The sequence below is a fragment of the Periplaneta americana genome, chromosome 3 (genome assembly GCF_040183065.1).
Source record: "Periplaneta americana isolate PAMFEO1 chromosome 3, P.americana_PAMFEO1_priV1, whole genome shotgun sequence".
Lineage (NCBI taxonomy): Eukaryota > Metazoa > Arthropoda > Insecta > Blattodea > Blattidae > Periplaneta > Periplaneta americana.
In genome coordinates, this window is record NC_091119.1 from 116,827,390 (window position 1) to 116,847,016 (window position 19,627).

The following is a 19,627-nucleotide window of genomic DNA, read 5'->3' on the forward strand; positions in this document are numbered from 1 at the left end:
AAATCACACTCTCTCCTATTTATTACAATAGTGACAAAAAAAACACTGTTTCTCCTGTTTATTATAACATTGACAAAAAATCATTCTTTCTCCTGTTTATTACAATATTGACAAAAAATCACTCTTTCTCCTATTCATTACAATACTTACTTACAATTGGCTTTTAAGGAACCCACAGGTTCATTGCCGCCCTCACATAAGCCCTCCATCGGTCCCTCTCCTGTGCAAGATTAATCCAGTCTCTATCATCATTACAATACTGACAAAAAATCACTCTTTCTCCATCACTGGTGAGTCCTGGTATATGCTCTATCCATTACTGTACCAGCGTACTTTTCGATGACTGAATCTTTGGCATTTTCATAGTTTATATTTACACAAACACACAAATATTATTATAGGTGAGCCATTTGTAAAAATTGCACTAGAATGATGTCGAAGTAGGCAGTCACACAAACACAAAGAAACAACTGGGTGTACTCGTGAAAGTCGAAACAATTTGGTAGTGACTGTTACTGATTTGCCATAAACGAAAATGTAATGTACTACAGGCATGTTGTAAGAGGTTGCTTCTGATTGATAATATGAACATGTCATACCCCAGTTCTACCACAATTTCTGTGGTTTTATTTGTTGAAATTAATTCGTAGATGGAGCTAGATTTTTTTCCACAACCTCAAGAAGTAACAATTTAGATATTGAAAAATAACGCATAAACATGTTTACAAAAATATAACTCAAGAGTATTATTTGACATGTTTTATTGGCCCTTTGAGGTCCTACGCATGCCATTTAAACAAAATCGAAGCTCAGAGATTTTGTTTCCAAACTTCTTGACTAGGCCGAAAAATAACAAAGAAAGGGTCAGTAATTGCCACTGCCCATCAATGACAATAATATAATGAATGAGTCGGAAGCAAAATGTTCCTCCAGACTAGATGTCTTACATATTTTATATTTAGGGAAGCATTAAAAGTCAACAGTTATAAAAAAATTATTAACATAACTTCAAATATCAAGTACATCTATCAAGTTTAATATACGAGGTGTGTTCAAAAAATATCGAACCTTAATTTTTTCCATGTAAACAAATGAAGTAGAGTAGGCGTCCTTCGGTGGAGATGTGTAGGGGACATTCATTTTGGTTATTTCCGAAGTTGAAAATGCCGCCAAAAGGAACCTGATTTAAATCAAGATAAGACATGTGGAATGCGATGGTCCAGCTTAACACCGTTCCAAAAGATGCATTCCAGAAGTGTTTTCAACAATTGCGGGATCGCTGGGAGGAGTGTGTGCATTACCAAGGGGACAACTTTGAAGGAGATTAGAGTAAATGTATTGTGTATGAATAAATGTATTTTTGTCGACTGGTACACAGAAGAGTTTTCGTAAAACCATAGCTTTCAGTGTGGCCACTGGTAGAGTGAATATAGCAAACATCGCATACATAGCGTAGTGCTCTGTGTGGCCTCAGCATTAGATTGGTACCAGAACACAATTGAAGACATTATTACAAAAACAACCCTTGTCAAAACTGCTATTTTTCAGGAGAACAATAAAAATAAACAGAACATCACATACCAGCTGTTTCTGTACAACTGGTGTTCATCCTTGTGGCTATTGCACCTGACATGAGTCGTTTTTGGAGTTTATAAGCATTTGAAATAGTAGCAAATGTGTCCTTAACTCAATTTTATTAAAAATGACTAGGGCTGTTTTTTTAATAATGTCTTGAATTGTACACCAGCACATGTTTAGAATAGGCATATACTCGTACTCATATTAAAAGTGTGTGTTATACAATCATTCAACATCAATTGATAAACTACACCTTTCAAAATGCCCAGCAAATTACAAGAGTGGAAGGAAGTGAATTATCACAGGTTACAAAATATAGTATTATTGGAAAACAAGACAGTGAATGTTGGAGTATCAATATCCAGAGCATTAGACTGTTGCTGCTGCAGCCACTGCCACCGTCACCACCACCACCACCACCACCACCACCACCAATTTTACAAATACCACTTTCTACATGTTACAAATCATAAAAGCGTGAAAAACACTATTTTTATCTAAAAATAGAGCATTTTATAAATTCACTTTATTTATTTTGTATTATCACTTTACTAATGTTTATTGGTTATAAAATATGTATCTTGTTGCCAATATCCTAATATACCCTAATATACCTCAGGGTGAAATAGGGTTTATTACATTGGATAGTAAAAAAAATGCACTTTATTTATAGTCACATTTTGATTGCATAATGTGTCGGGAAAAAAATGTATTTATACTTCGAAAAAAGTACATAAATACAAATACATGTTTAATTCCTCATTCTTTCTCTTGGTGCAGATAACTGTTTTCATTGGCAAGATTTGATAACTAGAGCCCAGATTTATAAGCACTAAAAGTTAATATTTTTACTCAAAGACCTTTCTCTTAAAATATATAATATGTACAATGTGTAAACAAACAAAGTGTGAAATGAAAACAATAACAGATAACAAATTGTGTTAAAAAGTTTTGCTCGTGCTTCTCAATATTAGTCATAGAAGTTTGTAGAGTAGAGTGCAGAGCAGTGTTGAAGATGAGAATTATCCAGGTTTTCTTGCAATATAACAAAGCGGGCTAAAAGAGCTATCCAGAATTCCAATTCTGTATATGACAGTCGTGTCCTGTAGCCATTCAGATATGTGCAACTGCTACGCATCCTGGATTCATTGGGGTGTCAACAGCTATATTCTTCCATCATTTGTCCTTCATTCGTTCCATTAGTTCTTTCTGAAATTGTTGTTCCCAATCCTTTTAAGTGCCATTCCTGTTATTCAGTATTTCCCTTTGGTATTATTTATTAATGGTCTTTAATGCTTCTGATCTCAACGTACAAATCACTATGCACTTCAGTCTGGAAACCAGCAAACTATGCTGCACACCTATTTTGTCATAAATCCTATTACTTCACAGATGATATTGATTAAAGTAGACCCTCGATTTCGTGCCAAAATTATAGAGGCATAACTCTCCTATGTATAATATACAAAATATTCACTTACATTCTCCGGAAAAGATTGGAGAAATACTACGAGAATATCATAGGCGAGTACCAAGCCGGCTTCCGTGCAGGAAGATCGATCATAGATCAAATTTACACTGTTAAAGGCATGACAGAAAAGTTCTGGGAGTATAATCTCAACTTATACCATTTGTTTGTAGATTTCAGAACAGCTTATGACAGCATTAATAGACAAGGATTATACAAAATTATGATTCATCAAGGGATACATCCAAAGATAATCAGACTCGTCAAGATGACCATGGCAGAAACCATGGCTCAAGTGAAGATATATGTTGGTTCAACAGAACAATTTAATATTGATAATGGGCTGAAACAAGGGGATGCTCTAGCACCAATGCTCTTCAATCTTGCTTTACATTGGGTGATAACACAGACAGATATAGATCCTAACAACACTTTGGTTTACAAAAGTGTTCAAATAGTAGGATACGCAGATGACTTGGATGTTATGGGACGGTCGTTGACAGCAATAGAAGAAGTGTATAAAGACATGGAACAAGGAGCCGCTAAAATCGGGTTGGAGATTAATGCAAGTAAAACCAAATGAATGACACAAATAAGAAATAAACAGAATATATACAACCCTCCTAATCTGACGATAAACATGTTTGAAGAAACTGAGAAGTTTAAATATCTTGGAACATTAATGACAAGTGACAATAACGAATTAATTGAAGTACAGAGTCGAATCACTGCAGCCAATAAGGCCTATTTTGCATTAAGCACAATATTGAAATCTGTGTGCACAAGGAAACAAAACTTAAAATATACAAAACAATTATTAGAAGTATTCTCTGTTATGCAAGCGAAACTTGGGCATTATCTAAGGAATTTACAATTCATTTTATATATCAATATGCCTGGTAAATTATTAATAAGTATTTAATGAATTTCAATCTTAAGACATATCAACTTGCAAATGTTTATTTGCTATTTAATAACAATATATGAACGTTTTCTCCGTTTAGGGCATCTTCAGATATAACAAAACATATAATCTGGACCTATAATAGTAAATTATGCAAATAACAAGGAATAGAGAACAATATATGTGATACATGAAATTCATGAGCTTTATGTAAAATATGACATAATACAGGATGAATATTGAGATAATCTTTGGATTTTGAACTTAGACTGGACGAATATTTTATTTTATACATATAGCTCATGTTACAATTAATATACAATGATTAAAATTTGTCAATGATGTTAAATTTAAAATTTACAATGATGATAATAAAATATTTTAGAGTAACCATGGCTGAAAGTTGTCGTAAGTTACAAGGTGAAACAATTACAAAACACACGAACATCAACTACGCAAACTATCTTGTAACTTACGACAATTTTCAGCCATGATTACTCTAAATATTTTATTATCTTCATTATAAATTTTAAATTTTAACATTGACAAATTTTAATCACTGTATATTAATTGTAAAGTAGTCATCAACGTCAAACAACATCCATTTCAAATGCCAACGGCCTCTCTAAGTGAAATAATTACAAAACACACGAACATCAACTACGCAAACTATCTTGTAACTTACGACAACTTTCAGCCATGATTACTCTAAAATATTTTATTATCATCATTGTAAATTTTAAATTTAACATCATTGACAAATTTTAATCATTGTATATTAATTGTAACATGAGCTATATGTATAAAATAAAATATTCGTCCAGTCTAAGTTCAAAATCCAAAGATTATCTCAATATTCATCCTGTATTATGTCATATTTTACATAAAGCTCATGAATTTCATGTATCACATATATTGTTCTCTATTCCTTGTTATTTGCATAATTTACTATTATAGGTCCAGATTATATGTTTTGTTATATCTGAAGATGCCCTAAACGGCAAAAACGTTCATATATTGTTATTAAATAGCAAATAAACATTTGCAAGTTGATATGTCTTAAGATTGAAATTCATTAAATACTTATTAATTATCTAAGGAGACAGAAGCTAAACTAGGTATATTCGAACGCAAAATACTCAGAAGAATTTTTGGGCCGGTGCAAGAAAATATGCAGTGGAGACTACACTATAATAACGAGCTATATAAATTATATAGAAGTTTTGATATTGTTACTTTCATCAAATTAAGGAGGCTTGAATGGGCCGGACATGTCTATCGGATGGAAGGGAACAGAATACCAAAAAAGATCTTAGAAGGGAAAATACATGGTAAAAGACCAATTGGGAAGACCCAAAAATAGATGGATAGATGCGGTAATGATTGACTCTCAGGACTATCTTGGAACAACTGCCTGGAGGAGATTAGCACAGGACAGGGACAGTTGGAGGAAGAAAATTGAGTAGGCTAAGGCTCGATTTTGGGCTGTGATGCCATCGTAGTAGTAGTAGTAGTAGTAGTAGTAGTAGTAGTAGTAGTAGTAGTAGTAGTAGTAGTAATAGTAGTAGACCCTCGATTTAACGGACCTCAATTCAATGGACATATTTTAAAATCTCTATTTGTAGATTATTTCCCAACAAATACGAGCCAAATTTGCATATTATGAACGTTTTAGGCAGTTTCGATCTTTAGTAATAAAGAAACAGCATGCAATTGCAAAGAAACTTAAGATCGATGTTTTCTTCTTTCAGCCTACTAGTTCACAGCAACCTTCTACCAGTAAATAAGTGTTTGCATATTCTTTTGGACCATCAGTGACTAACAGAAAGGGTTTTTTTTAATCATTAAAACGGTCTGAAAGTGTTTTTATTACTGTACTGATTTATAATTGGACCCTCATACTATTTAGTGTTTCATATTAAAATAGTAATGCATTATACTGTACTGTAGCATTACCCTTGAAAAAATTCGTGATTTAACAAACTTTCGGATTTAACAGTGAAATAATAATAATAATAATAATAATAATAATAATAATAATAATAATAATAATAATAATAATAATAATAATAATAATAATAATAATAATAATAATAATAATAATAATAACAACAACAATAATAATAATAGTTTCTGTGGAAGAGAAGGCCACAAGCAGTTAATTTATTTGATTTTATCTGGCATTATTATTATTATTATTATTATTATTATTATTATTATCATTAATATTATTATAACTTTTGTACTTGTATTTATTGTAGATCTGTTTGACTGGAAGAGAAGGCCACAAGCACTTAATGCTGCTAAATAAATGCGTTCATTTATTGCATATAAATCCCCATATAAATAAATATATTTTTTACCTTTCATCTAAGCCCAAGACTCAGTAAAGTATTAAACATGTCCGAAAAAGTTAAAAAAGAAAATCGGAGATAGCAATGTCCAAGTCGGTTTGGAACGGATTAGTTTTTCTGCTAGGGTAGGAAAGTGAAACAATAGAGCTTCATTGCACGAAATAATCATGATGATGATGATAATAACATTGACAGTAATATCAATAATAAATTTAATTATACTATGACATTCATTTCATTTTGCTCAATTTCAAAGTATGACATACTACTGTTTAATCAGCATAGATATTATTTATGGACTAAAAATATTTTAATTACATTTAAAAACTCACGATTAACTCGAAAACCTTAAGGAATGGAAGAATTTTGGAAACAAATTTGAAATCAGAGCGATGATTTCTATGAGAATCCGCAGTTCTAACAATCATTAATACAATAATATTGTATTAATGATTGTTTAGACGATATTATGGTCTAATAAATTGGGGTGGCATGGCATCATCTGTACTTAATCCATTAATTTTATTACACAGAAGATTAATAAAAATTTGTCTGACCAAAAATATGGATTACCCAACAAATTTAATTTATACAGATTTTAATGTATTGAAGAAATTTAAAAATATAGTTTACTAACTTACTACCACAGAAATCAAATAAAACATAAATCTAATCGACATGAATATTGTACTCGAAGACAAAAGTCTACTTTCCTATTAATTGAGCCTAAATTTCATACAAGTGCAGCTCTTAAACATGGTGCTAGTTTCGGCCCAAGACTTCATAATAAAATTACAAATCATTTTCCAAATTTGAAATATTTTAAAATTGAAGCTTTTAAAAAAGAAATTTGTAACATTATCCATGATATATAATATTAACAAATGTATTTTTTTACCTTTTATTTCTGTCGACTATATTCATGTTTTTATTGTTTCTGTCGGATTGTCAATTTATATTAAATGTGTATTTTTCTCTTTCTTTCTTATCCTTGCTCGTGTTATATTTATTGGTTTCAATTAAGTTACTTACTGTATTTAGTAAACTGTCCTTGTAAATTTTATGTTATATTATTGACTAAGACCACACTGTACACGAGCCTGGCTTTTATGGTAATGGCTAGAAACATTTTTGTTTTATAAATGTAATATGTACTCACTAGCTAATTAAATAAATAAACAGTAAACAGATTAAAGTTGTCACTCTACATACAAAAGTCCGGAAGGCAAATCCCAGCATTTTTTAACTCGCCGTAACTCCAAACCAGTAAAGATTTTGAGTAGCAGCCACTTTTAAAAGAAATTTCTATTCTTTCTAAACATTTTCTCTCACTTTCACCCCCATCTAAAGTGAAAAATAAAAAAGTTTGTCGCTTATCAACTTTTGAGGGTGTTAATGTCTAGTTTAAACTTCGAAGTTAGTAATTTTTTTTTTCACTTTCCAAAAAGATTTTGATTTCGAATTTTTTTCTATGCTTTCCTTAGATATTTACCTTTGAATCCTAAAAATTATAGTGCGTTTGATTTAATATCATAGGAGCTATGACATGATAATGTTTAACAGGTCGCAAATAGCATCCGTGTATGCTTGCTGCGAATGACAACAAAAGAACCAAAATGGCAGGTGATTATATTCACTATTTATTGAGCCTTAGAAAGTGCATAACATCATCAGCAGCGAATGACAATGCATAAGTTTATATGTAGCCGACCTGCAACATGACTGGCTGCCGGAAACAAGAGTGATGCGACTATAGGTAATCGAAGTAGTTGACTTGTTCTATCAGCTTTCCCTCAGCTCTTATTGTCTGTGGTCCCTTAAATGCTAAAACCTTAGTTTTGTTGCTCGATATTTTTTGGTTAAATTCTTTACATACATTATTTAGTTTAAATAAGAACTTTCGTAGTTCAACTTCTGAGCTACATATCAGAACCTGGTTATCCACAAATAAAATTGAGTCTGAAACTGTATTTCTTATTTTAAAATGTGTTTCCTGTTCTTTCTGCCATTTGTTTACAGCATCGTCAATATATAAATTAAATAGTAATGGTGAGAGAGGGCATTCCTGTCTCACTCCTTTATTTATAGTTGCTGTTAGGTTCGAATTCTTTTTGGATCTATTACTAGATTTTGTGGTAAACCTTTCATAATCCACAATTCATTTCTATTGACCTTGTCAAAGTACTTTCCAAATCTATAAGCCATATACATAGGTATGTTGAATTACATTACATACACGTTATTAGTAATCAATATACCAAATTTCAAGTAAATATGACCATTAGAAGAGGAGTTATTAACTTTGTCCGGGTTTTTAGTGATAAGAATCATTGTGCATCAGTTGTTATTAAACTTATATATAATATCAATATAAAAAAAGATTACCAAAGACAAAAACAGTTAACTCACTGTAATGTGTATTTCTAGTACTGGTACTGACTTAACACCGATTCATTCCAAGTGATGAGCTAGCCAAGCTAGATTTATATACTAGATATGGAAATTTCCACAATAGAAACTTCTCAGCCAACTGGAAGGTTCGAGACTTACAGTTGCTAGTTTGTTGATTTCTCACAAGATGTTGGATGGCAGGACAGCCACATTGTCAACAATGTCAGATTTTTCCACTGAAATTCAAGAGTTACTACTTTAATTTAGATTTTGTTTTAAAATTCACCCTTTACTCTTATATTTTAATTGATATTCGTTAGTAATAGTGCATTCATTATTGTTACAATGAAATAATTCAACTGACTCATTGATAATATTTTGAAACATCGTGTTGGGCCTGGTGGAGATTGGATACCCATGGTGGTCATTTTTACTGCATAGCTTCGTTTTATGAATTGATTTTATATACACATGTTCACATACACACTATCATTTACTTACTATCGTTCTCTCTTTTACTCTACTTTTAATGCTGTATTTAGTTTAATTTGGTTGTATAGCCTATACTGTTAAATTTTTAGACGATTCTAATAATAATTCATGTTTGCCTGTCAACACTCACCAGCAAATTTTCAGGCTTAATATCACGGTGAACAACATTCAAACTATGCAAATAGAACAATGCAGAAGCTAGATTCCGGATCATCATACTTGCTTCCTTCTCTAAGAACTTGGTTGCTGATGCTATGGCATCAAACAAGTCTCCACCCTGAAAGAATACAACTCATGTCAGCAGTGCACTTATTTTCTTCTGCATATTCATGTGATGGCAACATGACTGCATTCAAAGTCAGCATGAGTCTGAATTTAGACAAATATTCCTGAAACAGTTTAGGATCTCTCACAGAATGAGCAGAGTATTGATTATGCCTTTCCTGAGCTAAGCATAATACTGATCAATGTAACAGAAAGCAAGGAACTGTATATATCTTGGCACTTTCTATGCTTTCCAGGAATATTAGAGAAACAGAGTTATCTCTTAAATTAAATACTTAGTATAAGTATACAGTTCCAGATAGAAAACAAAAAAATACCCTAAGTGTTGTTACATTAACCTAAATAACAATAACATAAAACAAAAATCCGATAATTCACCCAAATTAATAAAATACAATTATTGGTTTTTGCTGAAAGATCAGTAAAAGCAAAGAATATTGTGATTTTATTTAATATACATAAACATCATGCCCCAAATGAATTGTGGTTGCTTGCTTTTTAAATCACAGTTGCATGTCCTATTCTTTGAAGATCAACACGAGTACTGTAAACAGGGGTAATACTGAATGGAGAATAATACCAAACAGACGAAACGTTAAGAAGGCAGTGCTGTTGTTTATCTGTTCATAACATCAGTCAGTCAGTCAGTCAGTCAGTATTGTGCATTGCTTGCAAAAGGTCTGTGTATCATTTGTTTATTGCTATACAGCTGATTAAGTTTCTTCTATCACAAAGATCAGAAAAATAAACTTATGCATTCTAAATACAGGGTGTTTCCGGGCTAGTGTTACAAACTTTCAGGGATGATGGGGAAGGGCACATGTATCAATTTGACATAAGGAGCCCTGGTCTAGAAATGACTGAGTCGAAATTTATAAGCAAAAATAGTTGCGTGGAAATGAAATAATTTTATTCCTCTGTACACCTTATTTATGTGTATTTATCTGTATAGTCGGACCATCGGATCTGTGCCCCTGTAAGATATGCGAACTGAACCCTAATTCCTTCACAGCCTCGGTAATTAATTTCTCTCCCTGCATTCCTATCTCACTCCCTTTGTCCCCCACTACTCACAATTTTGGCCTTCTTGCGGGACAGTTTACAATATTTGCACTTGCAGTCCAGTGTTGTCAACTCAACATGAATACTATAGCACGGAGTAGCGAAAGAAATATTATTAAGCAAGTACGTAATAGCATTTTGCGATGAAGAGAAACAAACAGGTCAATATCTGTTTCCTATAAATCAGGCAACGAAAAGAGCAACTGATATCACAGGTGAGGCTTATTTTATTTCAATTGATTACGTATTAAAATTACTTACTTAACTAATACTAATAATACAACATTTTATGTAATTTATATAGACAGGTCAGAACTCCTAATAAAGAAAATCAGGAGAGAGGGAGTCTGTGCAGCAGATGAAAAGCTAGAATCACCAGAGAAGAACAGACCAAGGAAACTTCTAATTATTGTAGATGATATGAACCGATGTATTTTAAGAAGAAAGATACAAGAATATTATACCGTTCAGAAAGAAGTTTCAACATTGAAGAAATTACTGAAGCTTGCGAGAGAAGTAATAATTTCCAAGGTTGGAGAGAAAAACTATGGAAAGTGATTTGAGACATGGGATTTAGGTTTAAAAAATGTAGAAATACAAGATGTATTTTGATTGAAAGAAATAATATTGTAGCATAGAGGACCAGTTCTTTATGACACCGTTTGACGGAAGTTTGACAACATCCCTATTTGGCAAGGTTCATGGCCTGCTGTTTAATGTGGTGGGAGGAAAGCGGGTGGAATGGAGTGAGTACAGGCATTAACTTTTCCAAGAACGACGACAGCGATGGTCCGACAATACATCTTAAACATAACTATATTCATCTGATGTTGTTTATGCTATCTACATACAGTATTCCATTCAGTGCGCTGTCTGAGGGGTGGGGACAGGAAACTACACTAAAGCAATGCAGATGGTGTAATGTGTAACGGACATGGTTGGTCCTGATATGCACGTCTGTAGACAGCAGTGTATGTGTACAAGTTGCAGTGTCCAGTCGATCAGTCCAAGTGAAATGGAGGAGTACACGAGAGCGGAATATGCAGACCTGATTTTCGAATACGGATGAGCCAATGGGAACAGTAGACAAGCTCACAGATTGTATTGGGTCAAGTACCCACGTAGGAGACATCCGGCCAATACCATCTTTCCACAACTGTTCCAAAGGTTAAGGGAAGGAGGGCACGTGGAGCGAAATTACAATTCCATTTCCACACAACTATTTTTGCTTATAACTTTCGACTCAGTCATTTCCGGACCAGGGTTCCTGATCACAAATTGATACATGTGCTCTTCCCCATCATCCCTGAAAGTTTGTAACACCAGCCCGTAAACACTCTGTATATTTCAGCAGAGAGACAAACATTTTTAGAAGCAAAATCAATCAAGTAAGAGGTAAGATATTTATTATGTACTTTTTGTATAGATCAACAATAATGCTGAATGAGTTTTTTCTTTATTTAATTTTATTTATTTTAATTATTGATTTAAATTTACTTTCAGCAGGTAATACCGAACAATGCCAAGGACCTACGAAACTATGATAGGGAAGCTATGGAAAAAGCAGTAGTAGAGGTGAGAACCTTGAAATTAACCTACACTTAAACTTAAAAAAATATATATAAATACAGTGTGCCAAAATCTATGCTGCATGGGAAAAAAAAAAAAAAAAAAAAAAAAAAAAAAAAAAAAAAAAAAAGAGGAAAAGTGAGAAATCTGGAAGACCAACTGTGCTCAGTGACTGTGAAGAGAAACTATTAATAGAAGAACTTGTTTCTGTGAGGATTGGGGTTTTTCATTACGACATTATGATGTAAGGATAGTGGTAAAGGGGCTTCTGGATGGACAGGGAAGGCAAGAAAAGAGATTTGTCAACAACATGTCAGGAACTGACTATATCAAATCTCTAATAAAAGGATATCCAGAAGTCAGTGTCAGAATGTCAGCAATCAATGATACTGTAGTCAATCAATATTCTGACAATTTGGAAATGTCTGTTAAGGAGATTTCACCTCAAAATATTGTAAATTACGATGAAATCAACTTTATGGACCCTGGTAACGAAACTGTAATTGTAAGAAGAGGATGTAAACATCCAGAAAGTATACTGGATACCACGAAAACAAGCACCAGTATCATGATAGCAGTGACAGGAGATAGGAAGATGCTGCCAACCTGTGCTTTACAAAGCAAAACATCTTTACCCTACGTGGGTTGACAATGGACAACCAGGTAGTTCGAGTGGAGGATATTACAGGTTGACTCTAAAAATCTGGTGACTCTCTGCTTCTTTCAGTTACTGTTATTTTCTGAACAATTCTCTGTGTTTTATGAAAATATAGTTTATGATTATGTTTATTTATTAACATTTTATATTTAGTGTGCATTTTTTGGTATTACATTAAATGTGTGCATATATTTTGTATGTAAATATATATATATATATATGAGTGAATGTGTGTATACACTGTACATGTAGCCTATTTTTTGATTACAAGTATGTAAAAACGAAGTCAAATTTCGATTTTGTTTACTTCCAGACATTGATACATTTATTTTTCATTCATTTTGGTCATGATATTACGTATTTTGTATGTAAATATGTGCGCGTCTGTATGCAGTGTACGATTGTAGTCTATTTCTTACTACCAATATGTAAAAAAAAAAATGAAAATACAACTTTCCTTTCAATGTTTACTAATGAACTGTACATTTCAGATTTCCATTTCACAAGAGGTTTGTTCAGTATTACCCCTTAAGAGCATGGATATTTGTTCGATATTACTTCCTCAAAAACTGTTCGGTATTACTCGTGTGTATGGGTGAGAGTTTATTTTCAACAAAACAAAACTGACAATGTAATAATCCAAAATTTTACATACTTATTACTATGACAAAACAATACATCATAAAAAGCAATTAATTTTTGCAGATTTTTAGATAACAATACAAATAATTCATGCTCAGAAAATCAAATTTTATGTTCAGTATTACCCCAGTTTATGGTACCTTTTACATCAGCAGTTCCCATTTAGGTAATAACTGCAGACCCTGAGTTTTCTAAAATCAAACCATGGATCCACTGTTTTTGAGAACTTAGGCATCTTTATGGTAGTTACATAAGCAAATTAGTCTTTTAAAGAATATGCAGGATGCCCTTAAATGTTAAAACGAACCACAGAAAGAAAATGAAAACGGTTCATTAAAGAAAAGAAAGAACAGATTTGTTGTTATTTGTTTGTTGTTGTTTAGTCAACTGTCCAAAGACAGGTTTGAACCTCATAAGTACCACCAATAAGGCATCACTCATGAGGCAACTAGGCCAGGAAATAATGGTTCCTTTCCCCCTTCAATGCATACATTGCCGATTAGCTACATATTCCACTAATCAGACTTCAGATGCATACAAACAATTGTTCTTTCTCTGACACATATCGTCAAGTGAGATGTACTGCCTGATAATAGATATACATATCAGCCAGAACCTCAATCAGAGGTAAGAACAAATTTAATTTTCTTAATTCATATTTATATTAGAAGTGAACAAAATATGATATATCCAATAACTGCTCAACTAAATGTGAAGAGAAAACCATGTCTCTGTATGTTTTGAGCACTCTCTCCTGCATCCAGTTTAATTTTAACACTTTTAGTCTCAAATTTGCATAAAAATCGAGCTGATTTGTATTCTTTTATTACAAAACATCGGAAACATTTGTTCACAAAAGGCAAATAGAAATTTTAAAGCTTTTATATCTGTCTACAATCATGAAAACCTTTTGCCAGAATTGTACATTCTTCGATAAATGTTTCATTCAACCATCACAAGTCATTTCAGCACTTGCACTTCCTCAGATAAGAGTAGCTGTATATCTTGAAATTCGAGTTCTACAGCAGTCAGCATTCGAGAGAGACGTGTACAGAAAGCTCCATTAGTAAGAAGTTGGTATAATGAGGTCATAGACTGGAATGAAGCAAAATTCGAACATAATAATGGAGAATACAATGAAGGAGTTGAAAGAGAAGATAAAAGAAATGCAGTAGGAGAACAAGCAAATGAAAAGGAAATTAAAATTCTGGGAAGATAAGCAGAGGAAAAAAAACTTAGTATTTTTTTGCATAGAGAAATGGAGCAGGAGAAGGGAGTGACAATGTATGAGACTGTATTCAGTGTGTGTTGGGAGGTGTTCAACATGGACATGAGTGACGGGCAAATTGAAGAGGCCTATAAAATTGGAAGGGGGTTGAATCGATCTCTCTTGGTTAAAATCAAAAGTATGTTAAGGAAAAATTTTTCAGTAAAAGAAAATAACTTATTTAAAAAATTCAAATATTCGGCTTGAGATAGATGACTACGAAATGAGATGCAGAAGAAGATTGTTGGTACCATTTATGTGGGCAGATAGAAAGAATGGACATTGGATTTTTTATCTAAAATTTCGTCTAGAAAACTTAAATTACAAGATGAAGACATAAGATATGGAAAGAAATAGGAAGAATTTAAAAATGAAAATGAGGAAGATAATAAATAAGCAAATGGGTGGAGAAAGAATGGATAGAGCCATAAGAAGAGAGATTAGTAGCCAAGAAAGTGAATCAGAGAATATAAGACAGGAGTCAATAAGTTCAGAATAATCAGAAGTGAAGGCATTAACCGTACAAGAAATTCTGACACAGTGGGATAGGAAACAGCAAAAGCAGACATGAATGACATCATGGAAAGGAGAGATACCTGTACACAAATAATGCAAACTTCACCATGTCAGCAACAAGGACATAGGACTGTTGACAATAGCGGAAGTGGTAGGATGACGCGACACTGATCAACACAAGGGGGACAGCAGGAAGGAGAGGTCAAGGACTGAAGGACAGGAAGGGGGGAAAGAAGGAGGATGCCCTAAGTCGACAAGGAGGGGAAGTAAAGAAGAATCGGGTAGGCCAACTACTTGTGAGAGGAGGAAATAAGGGACCACAAAACTACAGCTTATGAAGTTGGTGCGATATGATAAAAGAGTGGCAACAGGCATAGAAACATTAAGTAAATGTACAATCAATAATAGTGACTAATAAACAGTAATTGAAGGATAAAATGAATAAGTGAATTAGTGACTACAGAAGTAATACATGATAAGGGAGGTGACAAGGGGAAATTGGAAGTATTTGTAAATAGGAGATGGAAGTAAAAGGTTACCAATATAAGAAGTGCTTACAAAGGTTAATGCACAATCAGGGAAATTTTAAATGATAGGAGGCGAAGAAGTACTTCCATGTAAGTAGACAAAAGAAGTTTTGAGTCCATTATTGACAAACAATAATGTGACTAACGAAAAGTAATCGGAGGAGGAAGTGAATAAATTAATAATGCTCATGTGCATCAATGTCGGTTAGTGTAACCACCAGTTAATATTGTCACCTAACCCCTGGTTAAGCATTTTTACAGTGGATCGACCTTGGTTAGGACTTAAATAGGAGGTTAACCACAGTAATCTCTAACCGGCCATATTCGAGCAGTTAAAGGAGGTAACTAGTGATTAGTAGAGTAAGTAAAACAAAATGGCAGCCAGAGCCACAGGTGATTATTTCGAAGGCGATAATTATTGTACAGTACTTGAATTACTTGGATAGAGATGATGGTGAGCGTGAAGTTTCTTCAGTGGAAATAGAGAATTCTTACGAGAAATTAGGTGACAAAAAATTTCAGGAGGGATTTCGTTTATTAAAATCTACAGTGTCATTTCTGCTGCAACAAATGGATCACTTTAAATAACACAAAAAGTCATCTCTCTCCTATGGATTGGCTGCTTATATTACGATTCTATGCAACTGTTAGTTTCTGTATTTTAAGAGGGAACACTCGAATATCTCTCTATGTCACTGGCTGAACAAAGAGAGGTTATGGATGGATCTTAGGATAATGCACAGTTTCCTAGTGTAAATGGTGTCCTGGATTGTACACACATTTCTACTAATCTTCTGCATCCTGTTCCTTTATGGATATTCCATCTTTTTTACATAATACATTTAAATCTAGTAATTAAGTTTATTGATACTTCAACCTCACAGTGGGATATAATCATTTTTGCATTCAATTTTCCATTTTATATGATTTTAACCTAATGACTGAAAAACAAAGAAATGCAACTCGCAAACATAACAGCGCCCAAAAGAAAACAAATGCAACGCGAAAATGTTGTTGTTTTCTAATGCCAGGTATTTGACAATGAAGTCATTTGATCTCTTGCACTCCTATAAAATGAATGAAAGCGAAAATGTAGGACACATTCATTTTGATGTAGAACAGGGTAAGCGCAGTCGTCTTTAGACGTTAACTATTATCTTTGCAGAGGTATGGATGCTTTCCTTCAGTAATTTTGTAGAAACAGTGTACCATCATAGACTTTACTCAGGTTAAATGAGGTATCAGCTAACCTTGTATAAGTAATTGGTGATTATGAATGGTGCACAGAAATTACATTTTAACCACAGTTACTGTTTAACTATCGTTACATATTATAGATTACACTAGTCAGACTTCAGATGCATACAAACAATTGTTCGTCCTCTGACACATATCGTCAAGTGAGATGACTGTCTGATAATAGATGTACATATCATCCAGAAACTCAATCAGAGAGATTTATTAATTATTAACTTTTATTATTATTATTTCACTCTTCAGGAGCCCTGATGTATCTAAAATCAATCCTTCATTAGATTTTGTAACACATATCAGACTATTGAACAAAATACTGTTAATTTAAATGGTTTAATTATGTGTTTCCTTGTGAACTACAGCTTTAACGAGATGAGCAAGCACAATATTATGTGTATGGAACTTATAAATTGTCAGCGGCCCATTCTTTTTGCCGCAAAGTGTAATTTTATGTCACATCGTAGTTCAGGACTTCAGAAATTGTAATTACTAAAGCTCAGGATTGCTGTAAATTGTATTTAAATTTAAATTCGGCAAAAAATATCTTGTGAATACAGAAAAACTGATGGGAAACAAAAAAAGGTGTAAATAATGAAAAACTGTCAATGTGAGGAATGAAACAGTGAGAATCAACTGTAATTTAATATTTTCACGGAATTCTATTTACAGTGTTTTTATCCCCTAATGAACTTCGACATGCAAAGTCTGTTATGTCAAGTGACATTTGGTTGCGTAATTACATGCATCAATCTGGACTAAACTTTCTTTTTTGATAACATTTTCAATATGTCACACTCACCTTCACCAGCTCCATGACTAGATATAACTCTGAGTGAGTGTCATACTCGGCTATGAGCTGAACTATATTTGGATGGTGTACTTGTCTCAAGATGGAGACTTCACTTTCTATCATATGTTCCTTTCCTTGGCACTTCGACTTGTCAATTATTTTTAGAGCAAATTCAGCTCCTGTCGACCTGTTGACAATACGGAATCACTAAGTGTAAATGGTGAATATTATCAATTACTAAGAAATACTACTTAAGGGTACCAATAATAATATATTAAAAATCTGTACTTTTCAATGCTTTGTTGGTTTTTCAAATCATAGACAATTCTTAACTTCAAATGAAACCCACGATCATAACAAAGATAGCTTCTCTTCATAACAGCACATGCGCGCATATTCAAAGGTCTAGGATTTGATATTCCAGGACACCTAACTTAAGAAATTTCTGGTTTTCTTTAGCTTTTGCAGGCAAATGCAGACACAGTACCGCTACAACTTAATGCCACAGCCACCAGTACTATTCTACTATTATATTTTTACTAATTGTCTAAGTCATTGCAAATGAACAGTTATATAGTTACATAATGCAGTACAGATACATTACCAGTTCTTTCGTGACAAAGTTGCTCTCATTATCAAGTCTTACTCAAAGAAAGAGGCAATATTTTCATAAGGCAAAGAAATGTGTCATTTCGTCATTCTGAACATGCCTAACCTGTCTGTGCAATGCCTCACAACAGCAAAATTTCCATCTCCAATTATCTTTCCCACTTGATATTTGAGTCTGATAGCAGGCGGTATAGTGGCAGTGTTTTCATTCGATTCTTGTAAGCTGGAATACTGTGAGGTTTTTGTTTTTACAGGCATCTTTGGCATATTCGGTGGTACTCTCATATCTGTCAACACAAAGCAATCCCATTAAACGAAATCAGAGGGTGCCAACAAAATTCAACTAATCCATATCATTGTAGAGATTAAAATAACGTGGTTTTTATGAACTGTAGTAATTAAACAATGGACCTTATTCACATACAAAGGACACGCAGTTAGTATTAATCTAGGTCCATTTAAGAAAGTTCTGAGAAAAAGCAATTTCGAAGTTCAAGTATTCATAAGCTTAAGTAAAACTTTACTGGAAACTCATTGTTATGAGCAAGTAAAATGTAATTCTTATTATTCTATGCTGTGTTTTAAATAATGAAATACAATAAAAGAAAAATAAAACAGAACATCACAATGTGGAAACATGTAGTAGAAAAGATCAATGCAAGTATGAAAAAAAAATTGCAATGGAACAGTATTAGTCTATGATTTTGTGTGTGTTCGCACGTGTATGTGTACATTACATTTTCTGGATTTCACACTAACTGGACCTGGCAGATCATTACATCAACTGAGTGTCATATGATGCCAGTTCATTAATTCGTTTGAGTAGATTTCTTTGTGTGGAACTTCTATTCTGATAACATTTAACTACTATACATTCTTCTGTCACATGATTTATTGCACAAATTCATTTTGATTCATAACAAAAAACACATAACCGACATCTCCCATAGGACTTAATCTGTTTACTATGTATTGTATTTTTTGTTTAGCATAAATGATGAATTGTATGTACTGTAAATTGAATAGTATACTGTATAAGTCAACTGATGAATTGTTTAAGCTTATAAATTGAATTAATCTACTTCATATGAATTGTATAGCTTAACGAAAATAAGTTTGTAAATTGAACTAATTTGATTGTATATGTTTGTATAGTTTGGCTGATGAATTGTATATGTTCTTAAAATGATTACTAGTCTGTGTAGCTCTACTGATGAATTGTATATAGACCTACTGTAAATTGAATGGTAATATGTATAGC

General features: G+C 33.0%; 1 protein-coding gene across 5 annotated transcripts in view; it reads right to left on the reverse strand.

The window, feature by feature from the left end:
* LOC138696412 (serine/threonine-protein kinase GA29083) overlaps positions 1 to 19,627 on the reverse strand; it is a 72,784-nt gene that overhangs the window by 31,979 nt on the left and 21,178 nt on the right. For all 5 annotated transcript variants that reach the window (XR_011331374.1, XM_069821356.1, XM_069821355.1 and 2 more), the window contains 3 exons: positions 18,473 to 18,653; positions 17,767 to 17,944; positions 9,318 to 9,464 (listed from right to left, as the gene is read on the reverse strand). Coding sequence is in view for 4 of the 5 variants with exons in the window: in XM_069821356.1 (XP_069677457.1) it covers positions 9,318 to 9,464; positions 17,767 to 17,944; positions 18,473 to 18,653 (506 nt within the window). In the remaining variant the exon portion in view is untranslated. The remainder of the gene's footprint in view (positions 1 to 9,317; positions 9,465 to 17,766; positions 17,945 to 18,472; positions 18,654 to 19,627) is intronic.